The sequence below is a fragment of the Zalophus californianus genome, chromosome 5 (assembly GCF_009762305.2).
Source record: "Zalophus californianus isolate mZalCal1 chromosome 5, mZalCal1.pri.v2, whole genome shotgun sequence".
Lineage (NCBI taxonomy): Eukaryota > Metazoa > Chordata > Mammalia > Carnivora > Otariidae > Zalophus > Zalophus californianus.
Genome location: NC_045599.1, coordinates 61123428 through 61142268, shown reverse-complemented (window position 1 = coordinate 61142268; position 18841 = coordinate 61123428). Strand labels below are relative to the sequence as shown.

General features: G+C 37.4%; 1 protein-coding gene and 1 pseudogene across 1 annotated transcript in view; both read right to left on the bottom strand.

Annotated features, from left to right (window-relative positions):
* MSH3 (mutS homolog 3) overlaps window positions 1–18841 on the bottom strand; it is a 190470-nt gene that overhangs the window by 12320 nt on the left and 159309 nt on the right. Inside the window, 2 exon segments of the mRNA XM_027606118.2 lie at window positions 2261–2390; window positions 5593–5779. Of these exon segments, the coding sequence (XP_027461919.2) occupies window positions 2261–2390; window positions 5593–5779 (317 nt within the window).
* LOC113929977 lies at window positions 16415–16584 on the bottom strand (annotated as a pseudogene).

The window sequence follows — 18841 nt, the reverse complement described above, 5'->3', positions numbered from 1 at the left end:
GCCTATCCAAAATCTTTTCCAACCCTAAGAAAACCCTGATTTTATATGGAATTAACTCCCTGACCATTTAACTGAGGAGATAATGTCCTCATACCAAGCTACGAAAGTGGATCCTGATTAACCTAGGCTGATCAAAGTCATCCCTGTCACTGTCACTTCTGGCAATTGGCTTAAGAGTGAGCATGTGATTCAATTCTGAAAAGGAGAGGGGACAATGATGAGATGCTAGTGAGCATCTGGGCTCCAGAGAAAGAGTCCAGGAAATGCTGGTCCCTTGGGACACTGTCAATTCTGGCTCTGATGCAAGAAAAAGCTGCAGCCACCCTGTCACTAGCCTGATGATGCAGGAAGACAGGGAGACAGAGCTGAAGCCCACTCTTCCTCTGAGGTCCCTGTAATGTGAGATTATTCCCATTCTCACTGTTGGCACTCCTATGAATCCCAGGGTCCAGTCACCTGCAATCAAATGCACAGAAGGCAGGATGAGGGAATTCTTAGGCTGATGGTGAAGGCAGGTGTCGGGACAACAGCTGTGTGCAGCAGGCCTAGGGAGCAACCAGCGCCGACACGCAGGACAAAGGGCTCCAGGAGGAACGATTCCAAGAAGAAGTGGAACCAGCAGTTCAATCACGTGGAAACATGTCTAGAGAGGTGTTTTACAAAGCTGCTGGAGGGTACAGGGAGAGTCAGATACAGACTCAAATAAAAGAATGGAATGAAACAAGGCAATTACTGCTTTCAAAAACACAAAAAACAAAAAAGTTGTGAAAGAAAGAAAATGCACTTGTCCTCATACCTGGCTCATGATTAAGCAAGAGTTACTGGCAGTAACAGTGAAAACTATGATGAGGAATGAGGCAGAAAGAACCTGGAATGAGTACACTGGGAGGTTAAAGCAGGAAAGCTGAAGACTCCCATCCAGCTCAATGAGAAGCCCGACAGTAATGTGTCAAGACAATGAACCAAGAGATGGGCAGATAAGCGTCTTATTGAGAGATACAGAAGAAAGCAATGAAACAGTTGAAAGTAGCTGCCTTGGGACTGGATGGGGAGGAGTCATGGAGGGAAGGGAAAGAAGCAGGGGTCTCCGGCCTGTTAGCATGAGCCTTTTCACATCATTTACTGTTTAAAATTATGTTCATGAATATAAATTTCAATCAATAAGATAAAATGCCAGAACCCTTACAGGTTGGTAGTCAGTTCACGTAAATGCTTATCACTGACGCTTCCCTGCTGGTGAACTCTTGTTTATCCCACTGGATTTTAGCTTATAAGCTCCTCCTGTCACTTTGGATGCAGATTAATAGACATGAAACTGCTTCCATGAGAAAATTTATGATGTGTTTTTCAAGACTGCATGGTGGTGAAAGGCAAGGATTGCCTAACATTACATTTATCTCAGGTCCAGGGCTTTGTTTTATTTGGGCCAGTCGCCTGATTTCTTTTTCAGGTTCATCTTTATTACTTTTCCAAAATAAAATTTGGACTCTGGAGTGTCTTGGGTAATGGATTTTTCCATTGTAGCACACCAACTGTGTAAACCATCACTGGCCCACAGGTTGGGAGCTTAAAAAAATTACTACTGAACAGGAAAATAAAATTATACTAAAATTGACTATATTACTTACAGCACTTGAATTTATTTCTGTTGGCTAATGATGTTCTTTTTCACGAAACGTCTCATTCTTGTGACAGTGGTGCAGTGTGGGAAGGCTAGGAAAAATAGTGTAGATCCCACATACCAGTTCTAGCAGAGTGGGACAGAACCTGCAAGCAGATTCTATGATTCTAGGCTCAGTTCAGCCCCCACCCAGGTGGCCCACATGGGCAAGCCACTTGACCTGACATTCAGTTTCCTTGTCAAGTTAAGATAAAACATATGTCCAGTATTGAATACTGGGGATGATATTTGGGGAAATACATCAGACATTTTTAAAGATGACTAATATACTTGACTGTTAGGGCATCTTTCCTGGGATGGATCTGAGAGTAAAACCTACATGTCCCCCCCGACCCCATCTTCTTCTTGTAGAAAAATGAGGTAAAGAAAGACCAGAGAAGTGCTGAGATGGCAAAGATAAAGGTAAATTCTACTTGACCCTAAGCTTAGAGAAAATGAAGTCAGACAAATGTCATTTAAAATCAACATTCACAGCTTTTATTTTTAATAAGCAGTAAGTTCATGTATTCATGAATTCTGAGTTATCAAACGTGAAAACAACCACAGTCTAGTTGTACTTACTGCAAGCGTACTTCATACCTGGATCCTCTTTGCTTTCATCCTCACTGACCAAGAATCCCATGTGATAGTTTCCCACCTGTTGTAAGTAACTTTTTTCTAATTCACAAACTGGTGGATAATGGGTGACAAACAGGGTTAAGGATTTCACCTAAAGCAGTAAGACATGACAAACGTTACTTTATTTTTATATTTATTTATTTATTTTTAAAGATTTTATTTATTTGTCAGAGACAGAGAGAAAGAGAGAGAGAGAGTGAGCACAAGCAGGGGGAGTGGCAGGCAGAGGGAGAAGTAGGCTCCCCGTCGAGCAGGGAGCCTGATGTGGGACTTGATCCCAGGACCCCAGGGTCATGACCCAAGCCAAAGGCAGACGCTTAACTGACTGAGCCACTCGGGCGCCCCCGTTATTTTATTTTTAAATTTTACTTTATCAATTTGGCCCATTATTGGGGATGTTAAATTTGCTTATTTGGTTTAAGTGAGTGCCCAGGTTTCTCTACTATACTGACACCTATCTCCTTTGTAATTAATAACTTGTGGAGTAATACTTTTGAGATTGTGTGAATATCCTTTTTTCCAACAATCTTTCATCTCAAAGTTTTGCCATCTATGGATCATCATTGCCTGATGATATGGTGACTAGTAAATGCTGATTTAAAAAAATTCTCTCAGTATTTATTAGTTGGCATTCTATAAAGAAGAGCTTTCTTTTCTCCCCACCCTACTGCCACCATTTTAAAATTTATTTTTATTTTGTTAGTATTAATATGCATTTACGGATTCTTTAATAAGCATTATTTTAAAGCACACATTATTATGTATTCTAGAAATCCCTTATTTCTTAAATCTTAAAAGAAGCTAACATCAAATCTCGGTCTAAAAATTAGCAGAAGGGATGCCTGGGTGGCTCAGTCAGTTAAGCAGCTGACTCTTGATTTCAGCTCAGGTCATGATCTCAGGGTCCTGGGATCAAGCCCTGCCTTGAGATCCATGCTCAGCGGGGAGTCTGCTTGAGGAATCTCTCTCTGCCCCCCACCCCCACCACTCGCACATTCTCTTTCTCAAATAAATAAATCTTAAAAAAAAAAAGATAAAAATCAGCAGAAGAGGGTAATTAAACCAAAGAACTTCAGTTTTGTTTCATCTGCCATTCACCTCATTAAAAGTCAGAACATGTGCCTTCTCTCGTATAACAATTACAATAAACCTCTTAAGGCAGGATTTCTTTGATGAGCTGCTCTTAGAATCTGCCCTGAAGTATCTTTGGACCAGCTGTCTCCAGGATGCCCCTTCCCTGAGCTGACAGGCACTTCTTGCCAGAAGACCTAAGGGTTTGGGCCACAACACTGCTCTCCCCAAGGCCATTTTCAGCTTGCAGCTGCAACACAGAGCCTCCCCATTCCTCCTCTCTGCTCTCTCTTCCCTATCCCAGCAATCAAAAGACACCATGAAAATACAGATTTTCATCCATAAAAAGGGTAGAGATTCTTTGCTCCTGAAGAATCTTCTTCAATGACTTACCTCTAACATAAATTTTATCTAAAAATAACACTTTCTTCATTAACATTTAAAACATCAAAAAACTGCTATAGAAGCAATGAGAACAGAAGTGACAAATTTAATTCTGTCATAATTTGTTCCTGAGGGTTCTTAGAGGAATCTTTAAAATATCGCCAAACTGCTTTTGGCAGTCAGCCTCCAGCATGGCCCCAAAGTTCTTTACCTCCCAATGTTCGTGCTCTTGAGCAGCCTCTTCCCATAATGAACCAAGGCTGGCTGTTGTGCTCAACAGAGTATGATGGTAGTGACAGTGTGTGGCTTGTGAAGCTAGGTCATAAAATGCAGAAAATAATTTGGCCTCTTGGAATGCTTCTTCTGGGGGAAGCCAGAAGCCACTCAACATTCAAACAGCTCTATGGAGAGGTTCACAGGGAATGGAAGTAAGAGCCCTGGCCAACCACCAGCACTGATTTGCCCCAGAGAGTAAGCCACATTGGAAAGGGTCCTCCAGCCCCAGTCAGGCCTTCAGATGAAGGCAGCTCTGGCTGACAACTTGACTGCAACCTCAGGAGACAGCCTGAGTCAAAACCACTCGGCTAAGGTGCTCCCAAATTCCTTAACTCCAGACACCATGAGAGATATAACAGATGATTATTGTTGTTTTAAGCCACTTAGTCTTGGGGTCATTTGTTATGCAGTCATAGTAACTGATACGCAGCTCTAGAGTAGGAACAATGAAATCAAGCTCAGAGGTGGCAAATTCAGTCTGTCGTAATTCGTTCCTGAAGGCTCTTATGTCAATGTTTAAAATGTGTTTCGGAGGCAGGGACAGGACTTACTGAACCTGTGATATGCAGTCTCTACAATAATTAAAGAGACATTCCTGAGCTCTATCTTTTTGCAAATAAAGAATTTTTTTAAAGAAAAATTAAAAGTATTTATTTTAAAGTAGAAAACATGCCATCATTAACTATGTAATCTAACTAAATGTTCAAACACAAAACTGAGGCCCACAGAAGTTTAAAGGAAAGGGGAGTTATTTTTGCATCCTGTGCTGTGCAAAGAAATAGGAGTAAAAAAATATGCTTTTATTGGTTATGTAAGGAAGAGAAAAAGAAATGAAAATGGAGGAAAGACACAAAGGGAACAGTTTAAAAAGTGAAGAACAAAATACAGAAAGAAAAACCAAAGAACCAACAAGGTTCAGGGCAGGTGCCAAGAAGGAGAGTCAGAAGGGGAGAGACCAGAATGAACAAAGAGAGAGAGCATTAATAAAGGGGAGAGTTTGATGGAGATGGAGGGATGAAGTGTTTAACACAAACAAAACTTCATAAGGAGATGCTCAGAACTGCAATCTGGAAAAAACAGATATGCATTAAAAGAGTGAAACAGAAAGACACAAAGACATGAGATTAAAAGCCTACTATCGAGGTCCTGTAGGATACTGCTGAAAAAAGGATTTCATAGGTTAAAAATGGCTCTATCTCCTTTCTGTTCTTTCCTTAAGGACTGGTTGCAGGTTGGGTCGGGAGTGTCCCTGCTTTTGATTTAGAGTTTGCCAAGGAAAATAAGAAACAGTTCTGGGGGGGAAATATTACCAGAGAGGCCTTCATCCTACTGACCAGGCTTATTTGGCTTCAGCAAAAGCAAAGAAGACAATTCAAAGAATTACAGACATGACGTAGGGCCAGTCCATCTAAGTTCAATGTATAGTGTTTCAGTGGTCAATTGCAGGTATAGGGTCACTTATAATAATTAAAGATAATTTTGAACATTTAGAAGCTGAGGCCAGAAAAATAATCTGTATACTATGCATCATTCACATACAAAAAGGTACGCAAGATACTCACATCTCTAATAAAATGCTCGAGTGTAGCATAAGCAATGGCAATTCCATCATGGGTGCTTGTCCCTCTTCCCAATTCATCCAAGATAACCAAGGACTGGGATGTTGCTTGTCTTATTATTTCTGCTGTGTCAGTCAGCTCTTCCATAAAGGTACTCTGTCCTTTATATATATTATCTGCAGCACCCATCCTACAAATAAGATGAAGACACCTTGATTTTTTTCCTCTGAATTTCATTATTAGGAAGCCAAGTATTACTTTATGAACAATAAAGGATCCCTGAGGGTCTATATACTTTATGCCAATAATAGCTGAAATCATATTAAACAAAAATAAACATGTGTTGGATATAAAAGAGTGCCTAACATCAAACTGCACCCTGTAGAAACATTGTGGATGGAGTCTGAGAGATTGGACAGAGATTCCAAAAAGTAGGGAAACCTGACCCTACCTTCTGAGCAATCATTCCAAAGTTTTGGTATTCCCAAGGGAAAATACTGCCTCTCTGTGTTTAAAAAAATCCATGAGTACTAGAAAATTATAGAATTAAAGGGTTTTGTCCCTAGTCTTTCCTAAAGAAGATTCCACAGTGTATGACAAATTATAGTATCATGTTGAGATAATTTATTTATATAAGCTAAAATTTTTACTAGGATCATAAATGTTTAGTAATCTCAGACACCTAAAACAGGTTCCTAAAGTGGACTTCATGGAACACAGTTCTTAAGAGATGTCAAGAAATGGGTGCAAAAGATGTAAGGGTTTCTTTCCTGTAAGATTTCCATGATCCTTTAATATTATACTACACAGTATGTATTTTCTAGAGAAGGATCTACTATACAGCATTTCTCTAACTCATTTAACTGTGGACCCCTAAAACTCCCAGAGCACCTTGTGGCAATAATGGTCTACAGAATATATTTGGGGAAATGTCTATTTAGTCCAAAAGGATTCTGGAAAAAAAAAAAAAGTGTGTGTGGGGTAGAATCATTAAGCAATACTCACTCAAGGTCATGCAGTTAATAGCAAAACTTAGAATTCAGGTTTTCGACCCGCTAACCAGCTTTGTGAATTCTGGTTAACTATTTTCTTAGCAAAATACCTTCATCAATGTAGTTTTGCTCTAATAGTTCACCTGTGACCTACAGTAGCATAATGTACCTTTTCTTTTTGGAGAAACTCATGGTGAAATCCAGCCTTAACCATCCCCGGACTGGAGCCTTGTACTGGGCAGGGAAGATGGAGTACATTGTTTTTCCCACAGATTGATAGACCCTTAGGAGAACTGCTCCAGGAATCAGTGTCATTTAGAAACTGTATGTAACTCCATCTAGGATAACTCTACTATAGATGGGATTATTAAGGTTTTATAGAAAGTGTTTAATTTTATCCACTTTAAAATCAATAACTTTAAAACATAATTTCTGAAATGTTGTTAACTTATGAGCATTCTGGTTACTTCCTTAAAGTTCAAATACTATTATTTATATCAATTTCCAGTGTTTAATAATATTTCTCCCCACCACAAAGGTTAAACTTTCCTATCTCTGAAACCATTCTGAATTCTCTAGAATGGTAATGTTTGACCCCCATTAAATATGGTTGCTTTTACTCCCTACAGGTTGCAAGCTGACGAAAAGAATGAATCTTTAGCGGATAACGAAGTGCTCTGAGATAAGGCAAATGTTGGGGGGGAAGGGTCTTTGATTCTCAAGAATTAGAATAATAAGCAAGCACTAAGTAAGATTTTAATACAATAGTCTAAGTATTATACTTAAGTGTTTTCTAGAAATAGTAGGGTAACACAGTGGCCTGGCTAGAAATTTCATGAACTGTAGGATGCTCTTGGGAAGATATTTTTAGGCAGATACACACATACACATATAAAACATTTAGTATATGACAAGGGAGAGATTTCTAATCAGTAAGGGAGGAAAGGATGAATGATCAATCCACAAAAAACATGCCAGCTAGTTGGTTATCTTGAAAACAAAACAAAACAGATGTGCCCCTACTCAAACCATATTCCAAAATAAAATTATATGGATTTAAAAGCTTAATGTAAAAAAAGAAACCATAAACATACCAAGAGGTATAAATGAAATTTAATCTCTGGATAGGCAGATGGGTGGCTTTATAAACTTAGCACACCAAAACATGTGTACAGCAAAAAAACACATAGGAAAAAGTTAAAGGCAAACCACAAACTGACACAAATAGTTGCTACATTTATAAAAAAGGGTTAATATTCCTAAAACAAATATTCTCATAAAGCAAAACAAAATGGTGAACATTCCAACAGAGACAGGCAAAGGACAGGAAGAATCAATTCACACACACACAAACTCACGAAAATATTCATATATTATGCAAGTTCACACAGGAATAAAATGCTGCTTTATATATATGAATTAGCAAAGAGATGAAAAAGAATGATGACATCTACCACTGTCGAGAGTGTAGGGAAAAGGGTATTCTTATGTGAGACTGAGAGTTGTTACAGTCTCCCAAAATGCAATTTAGTAATGTCTGTCAGAAGTCTTTCACAACCCATAAATTTTACTCTAGGAATTAACACTATGGAAATTATCGCAGAGGTATGAAAAATGCATGTATAAATATATTCCTTAATGTTGTCCAGTGAAAAACTGGAAAAATCAAATGCCTAAAAAAAAAGAGAGAGCAATAATACTATGATGGAAAACTCTGCAACCAGTAGAACTAGCATGTTTGAATTTATGACATGGGAAAATGGTCACAACATACCTTATGTGAAAACACTAGGTCACCAGAAAGTGTCTAGATTTAGCGGAGGGACCTGCTAGGGCAACAGGCCTGCCCGACTGCTGAGGAAGCACATGCCAGGGCTAAGAACACCTGAGGTAGTGTTCCATTGAGACACTTGGACAGCATCCAAAATTAAAGAAAAATCTGAGGAGAGCTGAGGAACACCGACGGGAGGAAAGAGAAGAACTGAGAACAACCAACAAAACAACGACCACAGAGGAAATGAATAAAAATATAATTCACTAAACAGAATTAAAACAAACAAAACCTCTATTTGGTGTCCTCAGAGAGATTAAGAACACTGCCGCCTTAAAATAAAACAGCCTGCCAAAAAAAGGAACAGCTGGAGAACAAAAACTCTTGTAAATTAAAAATATGATGACCGAAAAAATTCACTGTATAGGCGGGATTAAAATTAGATCCTGTGGAGGACCAAGATTTTAATCTGAAAGATAAATTCAAAGAAATCTCTGAGCCCAGTAAACAGATCAAGAAATGAAAAATACACACAAATAATTTTAACACAGCCAGTTCGTGAGGGTTTAAAGCCCACCCAATAGGAAGTGCAGAAGGCAGACAGTTGTATCATAGAAGAAATTACTGCTACACTGAAATAAGACATGCATCTTCAAATGGAAAGCTTCCACAAAATGACAAGAGTATTAAGACAAGACTTACGCGTAGAAACATACAGGTAAAATTTTAGATATGACAGAAATTTTTTTAAAACTCCTCAACACTTCAGAGAGAGAAAAAAAACATTCCTAACAAAAAGATGAGAATAAGATGCCATAAAAAAAAAATAATAAGATGCCATCAAACTGCTTATCTATAATCAATGCCAAACTAGAAGATAAGGGAGCAATTCCTTTACATTTAAAATCTGGGAGTTTATATTCATTTAAACTTGCAAAACAGATAGGAGGACAAAATAAAGCTTATTTTAGACTTTCAAGAACTCAGAAAATTTGCCACCGTGAGTCCTCATGAATAAACTGCTCAAAGACAGAGAGAGACCAAAAAGGGAAAAGAGCATTCGAGAAGAAAACACGAGATACAGGGAATAAGAGAAGTGAAAAAAGCTAGAAAGAAATGAGAATTTTAGACTGGGATGCTTAGGAGGAGCCCCTCTGACAGTCTAACACCTTAAGAATTACATATTTTTTAAGCTTTCAAGTGAATGTGGATGTAACATATACACAAATCCTAATAACGTAAATGCTGATTATTGGGTCCTTCCATTTGTAAACTAGCCTATGAAAAAGAACCAGATAATTACAGCAGGACAGATGAGAGCTTTTGGAAAGGTAAACGTAAGAACAGTTTTAAAATTAGGCAAGCTCATGGAATGATAAATGATTTCTTTGTATTTGTAGCCAGTTCAACAGCTACTGTCTAAAGTAAATCCATCTAAAATCAGAGTGAGGAATATTTTACAGACGTTGTAGGTTAACTACCAGCAGAACAAAAGTGGGACCCCTCGGAGCGACTGCTCTGAGTGCAAAGGGCTAAGGTCCGGTGCCAGAGGGCCTGGGGGGTTGGGGGGAGCCTTTCAGTTTTCAATTGTGTGCCCCCTGTACTGTTTGAGTTCCCTCCTATTGTGACCGGCATTGCTTCTGTAATCATAGTTTTTAAAAAAAATGTTATGTTGTTTTTATTAAAAACTACCTGTGCAGAAAAAAATATTGAAGGTTATCAACATGTTTAGAGTTATTGTCTCAGGGTTGGGAGAATTACTGGTCATTTGGTGACCCTTTCTCTTCCTCCAAACACCTAGCAAAACATCTGGTACAAGGATGGAGAATGATAGAAGAATATTAAATAATGTCTTCTTTCCTAACTCCAGGGATTAAGACATTTTAGGCAACAGTGGCCTAACGTGGCTGCTAACAAGATTCTATGCTTTTTAAATGTCCATTTCATTATCATCATTGAGGTACCTTTAGGAATCAGTTCAAAATAAAATATAGAGTCAATAATTATAGATAAATGTATACATAAAAGTCAGTAATTTAAGTTTACATTTAAAGAAGTCACATTTTATACAATACAGATGTTCAGAAAGGCTGAGTTTTAGTCACTAGAAATAGGTGAATTCTTATTTTAGGCCTTAGGCCTTGAACTTGAACTCTCTATATATCTATCTCTTGGCATTAAAAAATTAGCTGTCACATTGAAAAAGGAAGTTCTGGCCTAGAAGATGGAGTGAAAACTTTTAAAAAGTCATGCAATTTATAAATTATGTAATGTAGCTAAATATGGTAGAAAAGTAATAACTTGAGGGAAGAGACCAGCGCTCTAGTCCTGGCTTGGCCACTAAGTACCGTGTCATCTTAGCCAAGTTAAGTAACTTTCCTGTGTGGTCCTAGTTTCCTCATCTGTGCAATGGGGAGGTTGGAACAGTAAGCCTCTATGGGCCCATCCTCTTCTCAAGTCCCATGGTTTTCACGAATGTGTTCATTTATGCTCATACTGGCATAGCAAAAAGTCTACTAGACTAAGTTTCACATTCTGAATATCAGTATCAACTTATTTAACTTGGGCAAATCCTTTAATTGAAACTTAACTTTTCAATTAGTTATTCCCCATAGTGGCTGAAGCTCAAATGTGATAACACACGCGAGAAAGAGAGCATTTTACTGTGTTCTGGGCACCCACTTGAGTGTTACACCTGCATTATTTCACTGATTCCTGACACCACATGAGATAAAACTTTATCCTAATTTGCAGCTGAGGGAACAGGTTTAGTGACCAAAAGGCTAGTCAGTCATGGAGTCAGGATTCAAACCCAGGTCCGTTTAATGCCAGAATGTACACTCTGATCTCCTTACCATACACGCTGTAAAAGGCTGGAAGTATGTGTGATAGACACACAATAAAGTGACCCCAATGAACTCTGCATTCTGGTGTTCACCCCCTTGTACTATTCCACCTCCCCTGAGTGTGGGTGGGACCTGTGACTTGCTTTCAACCAACGGAATACAGCCAAAGTGATGGGATTTTACTCCCTAGATCATCTGATGTTATGTGAGACCATGTGTTGCTACAGACTTGACACTACAGACTTTCTCCCTAGCTGGCTTTGAAGAAGCATGCTACCGGACCGTGAGAGGACCATGTGAAAAGGATCTGTGTGAGTGGTCTCTAGGAGCTGAGAGCAGTCCCTAGCCAACAGCCAGCAAGGAAGCAGGGAGCTTAGTCCTATTATCTCAAGGTGATGGATTCTGCCAACAACCTGAATGAGCTTGTAAGTGGATCCATCCCCAGAGTTCAGCCTCCAGATGAGAACTCTGATCAGGACCCACCTAAGCCATGCCTGGACTCATAAACCACAGAAACTCTGAAATAATATGCTGTTTCTTTTAGCTGCTGAATTTGTGACAATTTGTTATACAACACAGAAAACTAATTCAGTACCTTTACTCTGTAAGTATGAAAAATGAGAATTTGGTGTTCTCTTTGGATTCCTCTAGCCCTCTTAATCTACAATATCCAGTCCTTAGTACTCTCCTTTCAAACCCACTGACATTTCACTAATTTATGTTCTTTGATCCGAGTTATTCCAATAACCTAACTTTTCTATCTTCACTTTCTCTAACAGCTATTCTATTTTTCACCTTACCAGCAGACTCCTATTTTAAAATCAACTGAGTCATATTGAAATAAGTATAACAAGTCAGTCACAGAAAGACAAATACTGCCTGACTCCACTTATGTGAGTTCTCTAAAATAAACAAACTTGGGGCGCCTGGGTGACTCAGTTGTTAAGCGTCTGCCTTCAGCTCAGGTCATGATCCCAGGGTCCTGGGATCGAGCCCCACATCAGGCTCCCTGCTCGGCGGGGAGTCTGCTTCTCCCTCTGACTCTCCCCCTTCTCGTGCTCTCTTCTCAAATAATTTAAAAAAAAAAATCTTAAGATAAAATAAAATAAATGAACTCATAGAAACAGAGAGTAGAATGGTGGTTGCCAAGGGCTAATTTTGGGGTGGGGAGAGAATGGGAATTGCTAATCAACAGGCATACAGTTTCGATCATGCAACTTGAGTAAGTGCTAGAGATCTGCTGCACCAACACTGTTCCTATAGTCAACAAAAATGCATTGTACACTTAAAAATTTGTTAAGAGGGTAGATTTCCTGTTAACTATTCTTACCACAATAAAATAATTTTTTTGAGATCTATAATAAAAGAAAATAAGAAGGTGTCTCAAACTAGACAACAGCTTTTCCTGCAATGTCAGTTAACAGTTGATATCGCATGAATGATTTTAAAAGTTTAAATGTACTTTTTTTCTAATCTTACTACTAATTATTGAGTTTAATCACTGACAACTGCTGCATATACATACAGACTGAATCTTATCCAAGAGGCAGCAGGACACGATGGTTGAGTGTACGAATCCCAGTGTGCTGTGTTTCAGTTTCCCCATCTGTAAACAGTGACAATAACAGTGCCTGCTTTTCTACTTCTCAGGGATGGTTACGAGACATAAATAAGTTAATATTTATAATTAAAAAAAACCAAAACAAACTTACAATGGTTTCCTAAAGCCTGGAAAATAAAACCCTAAATTCCTAGCATGGTTTACAAGGCCTTCTGAGTCTCTGTCCCTAAACCTCTCTCCAATCTCTTCTCCTTCTCAAACCCAACCCAAATGAGTCAAGAGTAAACAACAATGTGAATGTCCAAACTTAAAGGTAACAGAGGCCTGATTGACCATTTGTGGCAAAAGTTGCAAGGAGTGAGAGGATTTAAACTTATGTTCTCTTTTGTGCTTCCCTATAAATTAGGGTTATCCTGTACACTGTTGCTGTGTTTATTCTAAAATTACAATGTAAAAATCTAAGGAACATGAGAGAAACTTCAGTTTTTAATGGATATAAAAATTAATGTTTAATATTTTCATGGAAAGCTTATTGCAATAATACGGTACCTGGTAATTTAAAACTAGCATGCAATCTCAACAGTATTCACCTGTATTTTCCACTCAGTTTAAAGACACTGCATTTAAAAGAGTAATTCCAATTTTCCCTTTTCACGATAACCTACTTAATGTAAAAATGCTTTTCCTATGCTAAATTTTTAGTGGTAAAGTCAAACTCATGCTGATGAAGTATAATTTTTAAAAATGCTATTTACTTTCTGCTTATCCAAACTACCCTTGCTAATGTCTTCAAGGCCTTCCTGACAAGACTAACACATGGCCCATTCTCCATCCTGACCTTCTTAGATTTTCTCACTGATGACCACCAATTGTTCTCTAACGATCTTAGCACCAAAGCCCTGATAGCCTCTCAGTCACCCTCAGACTCCACGCCGAGTGCAGAAGCCCAACGTGGGATGGATTCCATGACTGTGAGATCATGACCTGAGCTGAAATCTGGAGTCAGACGCTTAACTGACTGCGCCACCCAGGCGCCCCTCTCAGTGACCTTTTATCCAAAGCCCTTGTTGCTCTCACTCAATCTCTCCTATGGGATCTGTCTGCCTAGATGAGCTACAGACACCAAAAGATGATTGCTCTAGACAGACTTACTTTCCCTTCCCCTGGTTTTTTTTTTTTCCTTCCATGTTCACATTCCCTACAGAGAACTGGGTCATTTCTTTCTCCAATGGTTCCTTCCACTTTGATAGGTTAGAACCTGTACGATAGCAAAGAATTTCCCATTAACAAGCCAAGAGAGTCAAAAAAAAGTCTTATTGCTGGCCAACTTGGTTGTAATCATTTTATACTCTCATTTTACAGGTGTGGGAAAACACTTCAAACATCAAGTCACTTTCCCAAGATGACACAGTGAATTTGTGGCAGAGAAGAAAAAAAATACACAGGCCTTCAGGTTCCCGGCTTGCAGATGAATTACTCCAACGTGCCTCATGGTATTACTAGGTTTCTGCCCTTAAGGACAGCAGACCAGATTTCAGGGGATCTTAGATATACTTTTATTATGCAATGGGTCCTAACTCTGCCATTAGGCCAGTGATTTTCGTGTATCTTTTTAGCTGTTAAATCCCTTGTTCAAATGAAATTTCGCAGAGAAACTCACTACAGATTAAATAAAAGGCATGCTGATTTGGTCACGACATAGCATTATTAGGCCCCCTCTCTTCATCCAAAGGGGGCTCTGGGGGCCTCTAAACACTATGTACAACAGTTTGAAAGCCCTTGCCTTAGCAGGCAACACATTTTCTATTACAATTCTATTTTTCCACAGCACATGATGAGAAAGGAACAGTGCTGCCCAGCCGACCTGAAGAAAGGCCAGCTTGTTAACCAGTCACTGAGGCGACTAGAGAAATGTATGCTTCTGACGCTGAGAAATGTTTCCTGATAAAAATATTTTCTGCTAACTTCCCTTAAGAAATATAGTTTATTTTTCCAATAAATTTCAGCAGTATAATGATTCTGATGGACACAGCATTTTATAACTAAACACATTTTCCTTTTCACCTTGGTTACTAATAACTGAATAACATCTTATAATAACAAATAGCAACTCGTACTTTCTTATTTTTCTATCCTTACTATCTTACATTTCTCTCCTTATTTTCTCTTTATTCCAGGGTCTTTAGATACCATTCTACTCTCTTATTATCCTGCTATATTGTCCATATCCCAAGTAAAGCAGCAAAACTAAGTTTCTGAAGCAAGACATTATAAATTAAAATTTTTATAACTTTTTATTACTTCAACAAGCACTTTACAAGACACAATACTGGACAATGATTCTTAAGTTTTTCAAATGTCACAATATGTTAGAGATTTAAGGAATTCTAGAACACATGTAATTATTATTCTGTCAGTATTTATATTCAAAAGTAATAAAAAAATGCATTCTTTAGGTTGCATCTTAGAGTTAGTTTGCTCTGAGTAGACAGGTTACAGTTATGTGATTAAGAAAAAAAAATCACTCTGATATTTTTAGGAGTGGCGGTTGACTAATCTTTCTAATCCCCTACTCCCTCCTCGCCTATAACCCTTATATAGGTCAACAAAGCTTAATAAAGCATTAATGGAAAAAAGAAATAAATAGTGTTTAAAATCAGTTTCTAAAATAAAGAACACTTACATGAAAATTTGAACAAGAGTTTGTTTTAATGAGATCTTGATATTTTAAGATAACATTCTAGATATTTTTCAATTGTACCTAACAGGGTAGGCCTCTGTCCCCTCAAATCACAATTTCTGGGACTTATACAAGGAAAATGCTAGCATGAGGGAGAAGTACTGCAATTAACAAAGAAAATGATTTTTCATATTGAATGATCAATACTGGAGCTTAAATATCAAAATTACTGAATAGACACAGTAATTACTGTATTGCATTAGGATTTTTGGACATATCTGAGTGCTTCAAAACTTGTAGTAAAAATATATATAAATAAAATTTACCACTTAACCTTTTCAGGTATACAATTCAGTGGCATGAATAAGCACATTCTGTGCAGCCATCAGCACGATCCATTACCAGATCTTTTCATCATCCCAAAAAAGAAATTCTGTACTCATTAAAAAACAAACTCCATATTCTCTCCTTCCTGCCAGCCCATTTGTAACCTCTATTCTATTTTCTGTCCCTATGAATTTTACTATTCTAGCTTCCTCATGTAAGTGGAATGCCTTATTTGTCCTCTACGTGCTCTGTATAGGAATAGGAGGACTTTTATATTAGCTTATTTTGCCTTCCTTTTGGGAATGAAGATGTTTTCCTATTTACTTCACTTTGTTAACAGAATTCTGTAGAATATACATGTCTAAGCTTCTGATTTTTTGAATATTATGTAAATGTACACAAGGAAAATAATCTCCTAAATAACAAAGTACTCTAACTTTTGGGGAGGGTGGTATAAGAAAGAAAAATTTAAAAATTACAGTCCAAGAAAAGAAAAAGCCGCAAAAGGATACCAATTACTACAAGATGTGTAGATACAGGAGAGTACTTAAAAGGCATTTAAAAAAAATCTGTGTTGCATTTAATTAAACATAAACATTAACCCAGAAACGGAATGAAGCCACCGATGATTTAACACTACATTGTATGCATTTTAAAAAGAGCCTGAAAAGCCAAATACCTAAACAACAATTTCTAGGTAGTAGAATTACAGGTGATTTAAATGTCTTCTTTTTTTTTGAGCTCTTCTATTTTTCAATTAGCAATTATCGTGCCTCAAATAAACCTCATTGGCTATGATAGTGCCACTGCGCAAAGCTTGAGCTCTTCTATTTTTAAATTTTGCACAGTGAACAAGCATTACATGTTATTTTTAAAAATCACAAATGATACATTTAAGAACACTTTAAGACAATGGAAAAAGAAGGTAATTACCAGGTTAAATAAGCAGCTTTCTTCCAGCAACATTGAAAACACTTTATTAGCAGCAATAAAATTATTATAAAGGCAAGAAAAAAAGTTTTTCTTTCATATAATTGTTTCTACTAACAGTTGCAATCAGATCACACTACCGTATTTAAAATTAACTTATAAAAGCTGTAACACTGAACTGCATATACAACTAAGCAAAAAATACTGTTAGCAATCTTTCAATTTCAATGGAAACGCTGCTGAGAATCAAGACAGCAATCCAGGAAAATGCCAAACTTGCATTGGCTTTCATGAAACCGTGTTCACTGGAAACATCTACAAACACATGCAGGCCACTTATGAAGGACATGGGCATTTTCCTATCAAAGGGAGCCCAGGATGTGCTGACTGGGCGAACTATTCTCTAACACATCCAGTAGTCCGCTCTGTGGAACTTAACTGTATCTGTGAAAGCCACAAATAATTAAGGCCATCAAAAGAAAGATAAGATTAATCAGTCATCAGGAATAAGATTAATCAGATTAATTAGTAAGACTAATAGAGGGGAACCTGACACAACCAGAGGGATGCATCCTTATAATTAAACGCACATTATGAGCTCAGGCAGGCAAAATCACAATCTCTCTGATTCCGTTGTTCTCTTTGCAAAATGTCAGAAGTTGAAATTGAACAATGGCTCTTAATCTGGATATGTTTCAGAGTCACTTGCAGAGGTTCTTAACTATAGAGTCCAAGAGTCCCCTTCATCACACCAATTACAACACTATCTCCAGGGGATCTGCGTTCAAGGGAACTGTCCGGCATCTGCATTTCAAACCAAACCAAATCCTCAGGTGACTGAAGTATTAAATTCATACAACCACTTTCTATCAAAAGATGAAGTGAGGCAACTCCTGTTTGGCAAACACAGCTGCGGGAACTAAATAAACAACAGAGATATTCATAGGCAACACTTCTGATGCCAATAGAATTCATAACAGCCTACTCATTTAGTAAAATATCACTTATCATGTGGTTTTTAGTGCTGGTATTTACTACCAACTAGAAAACATGCACTGATTCAAGATGTTCTCTTTCTGTCCAAGGAGGATATTTACATACATATATAAATATATATATTTATTATATAAATATATATTAGGATATATACATACACATATAAGTATATGTAAACATATATATATTTAATAGAGTACAAATACTCCACAGTAGGTGCTCAATCAATATTTGCTGAATTAAACTAGACCGGGCAAACAAATCATAATCATTTGCACAGTCAAAAGCAAATATTTAAAATAAGTACTTGAATGCCTATTACTCTCCAATTCTCTGTCAAAATAAACACACTATTATCATTTTGAGTACACCACATTCCTGAAGTGAGGGGCCATAACAGAGTTTACTTGGATAACATGGCAAGAAAATTATTAACCAAGGGCCACTTAATGTAAATACCCCTTTCTACCAACATTTAATTCACATAAGTAGAAGTAAATTCTGCTGAGAGAAGCCAATTGTTTTGCTTTTTTCAAACCAGACTAATTCACTGCTTTTCTAAAACTTAATTAGCGAGTCTAAAAAGCTCAATGAGGTTTAAGTTTGCATTTATCAGGATAATAAACAACAGATCTTATATTCCAGTGATGCACTCACACATGTTTATGATCCTTGGAAGTGTATGTCTAGAAATATTTCACTGATAAATACGTATATCACAATATACTGATATAAATATACTAATTAGAGCCACATGTAAATGTTTGCCAAAATTCTACTTTTAAAAATAATGTTCTTATTCAGGAAAAGGCTTATACAAGGTTACAATGTTCAGTAAAAAATATTCCTAAAGCCTGTCTATTCACAGCTTTTCTCACATTTATATAGTCCTCTTACAGAACAGCACACGGCACACGGTAGGCACTCAATGAGTATTTACAGAATGCATGAATTTAAAACCCAGTGTCATAAATGTCCAGTCAATAATACAAAAATAACCAATTTAAAGATAAAAGTTTGGAGCCAAATGTTATACATATATCTCACTCTGCTAGATTTTCAGTATTTCTTCCATTGAGTACAAAAAGGATTTGCAATGATTTGGAATAACAACATATCTATAATTTCATGAATATGAAACTAAGATCA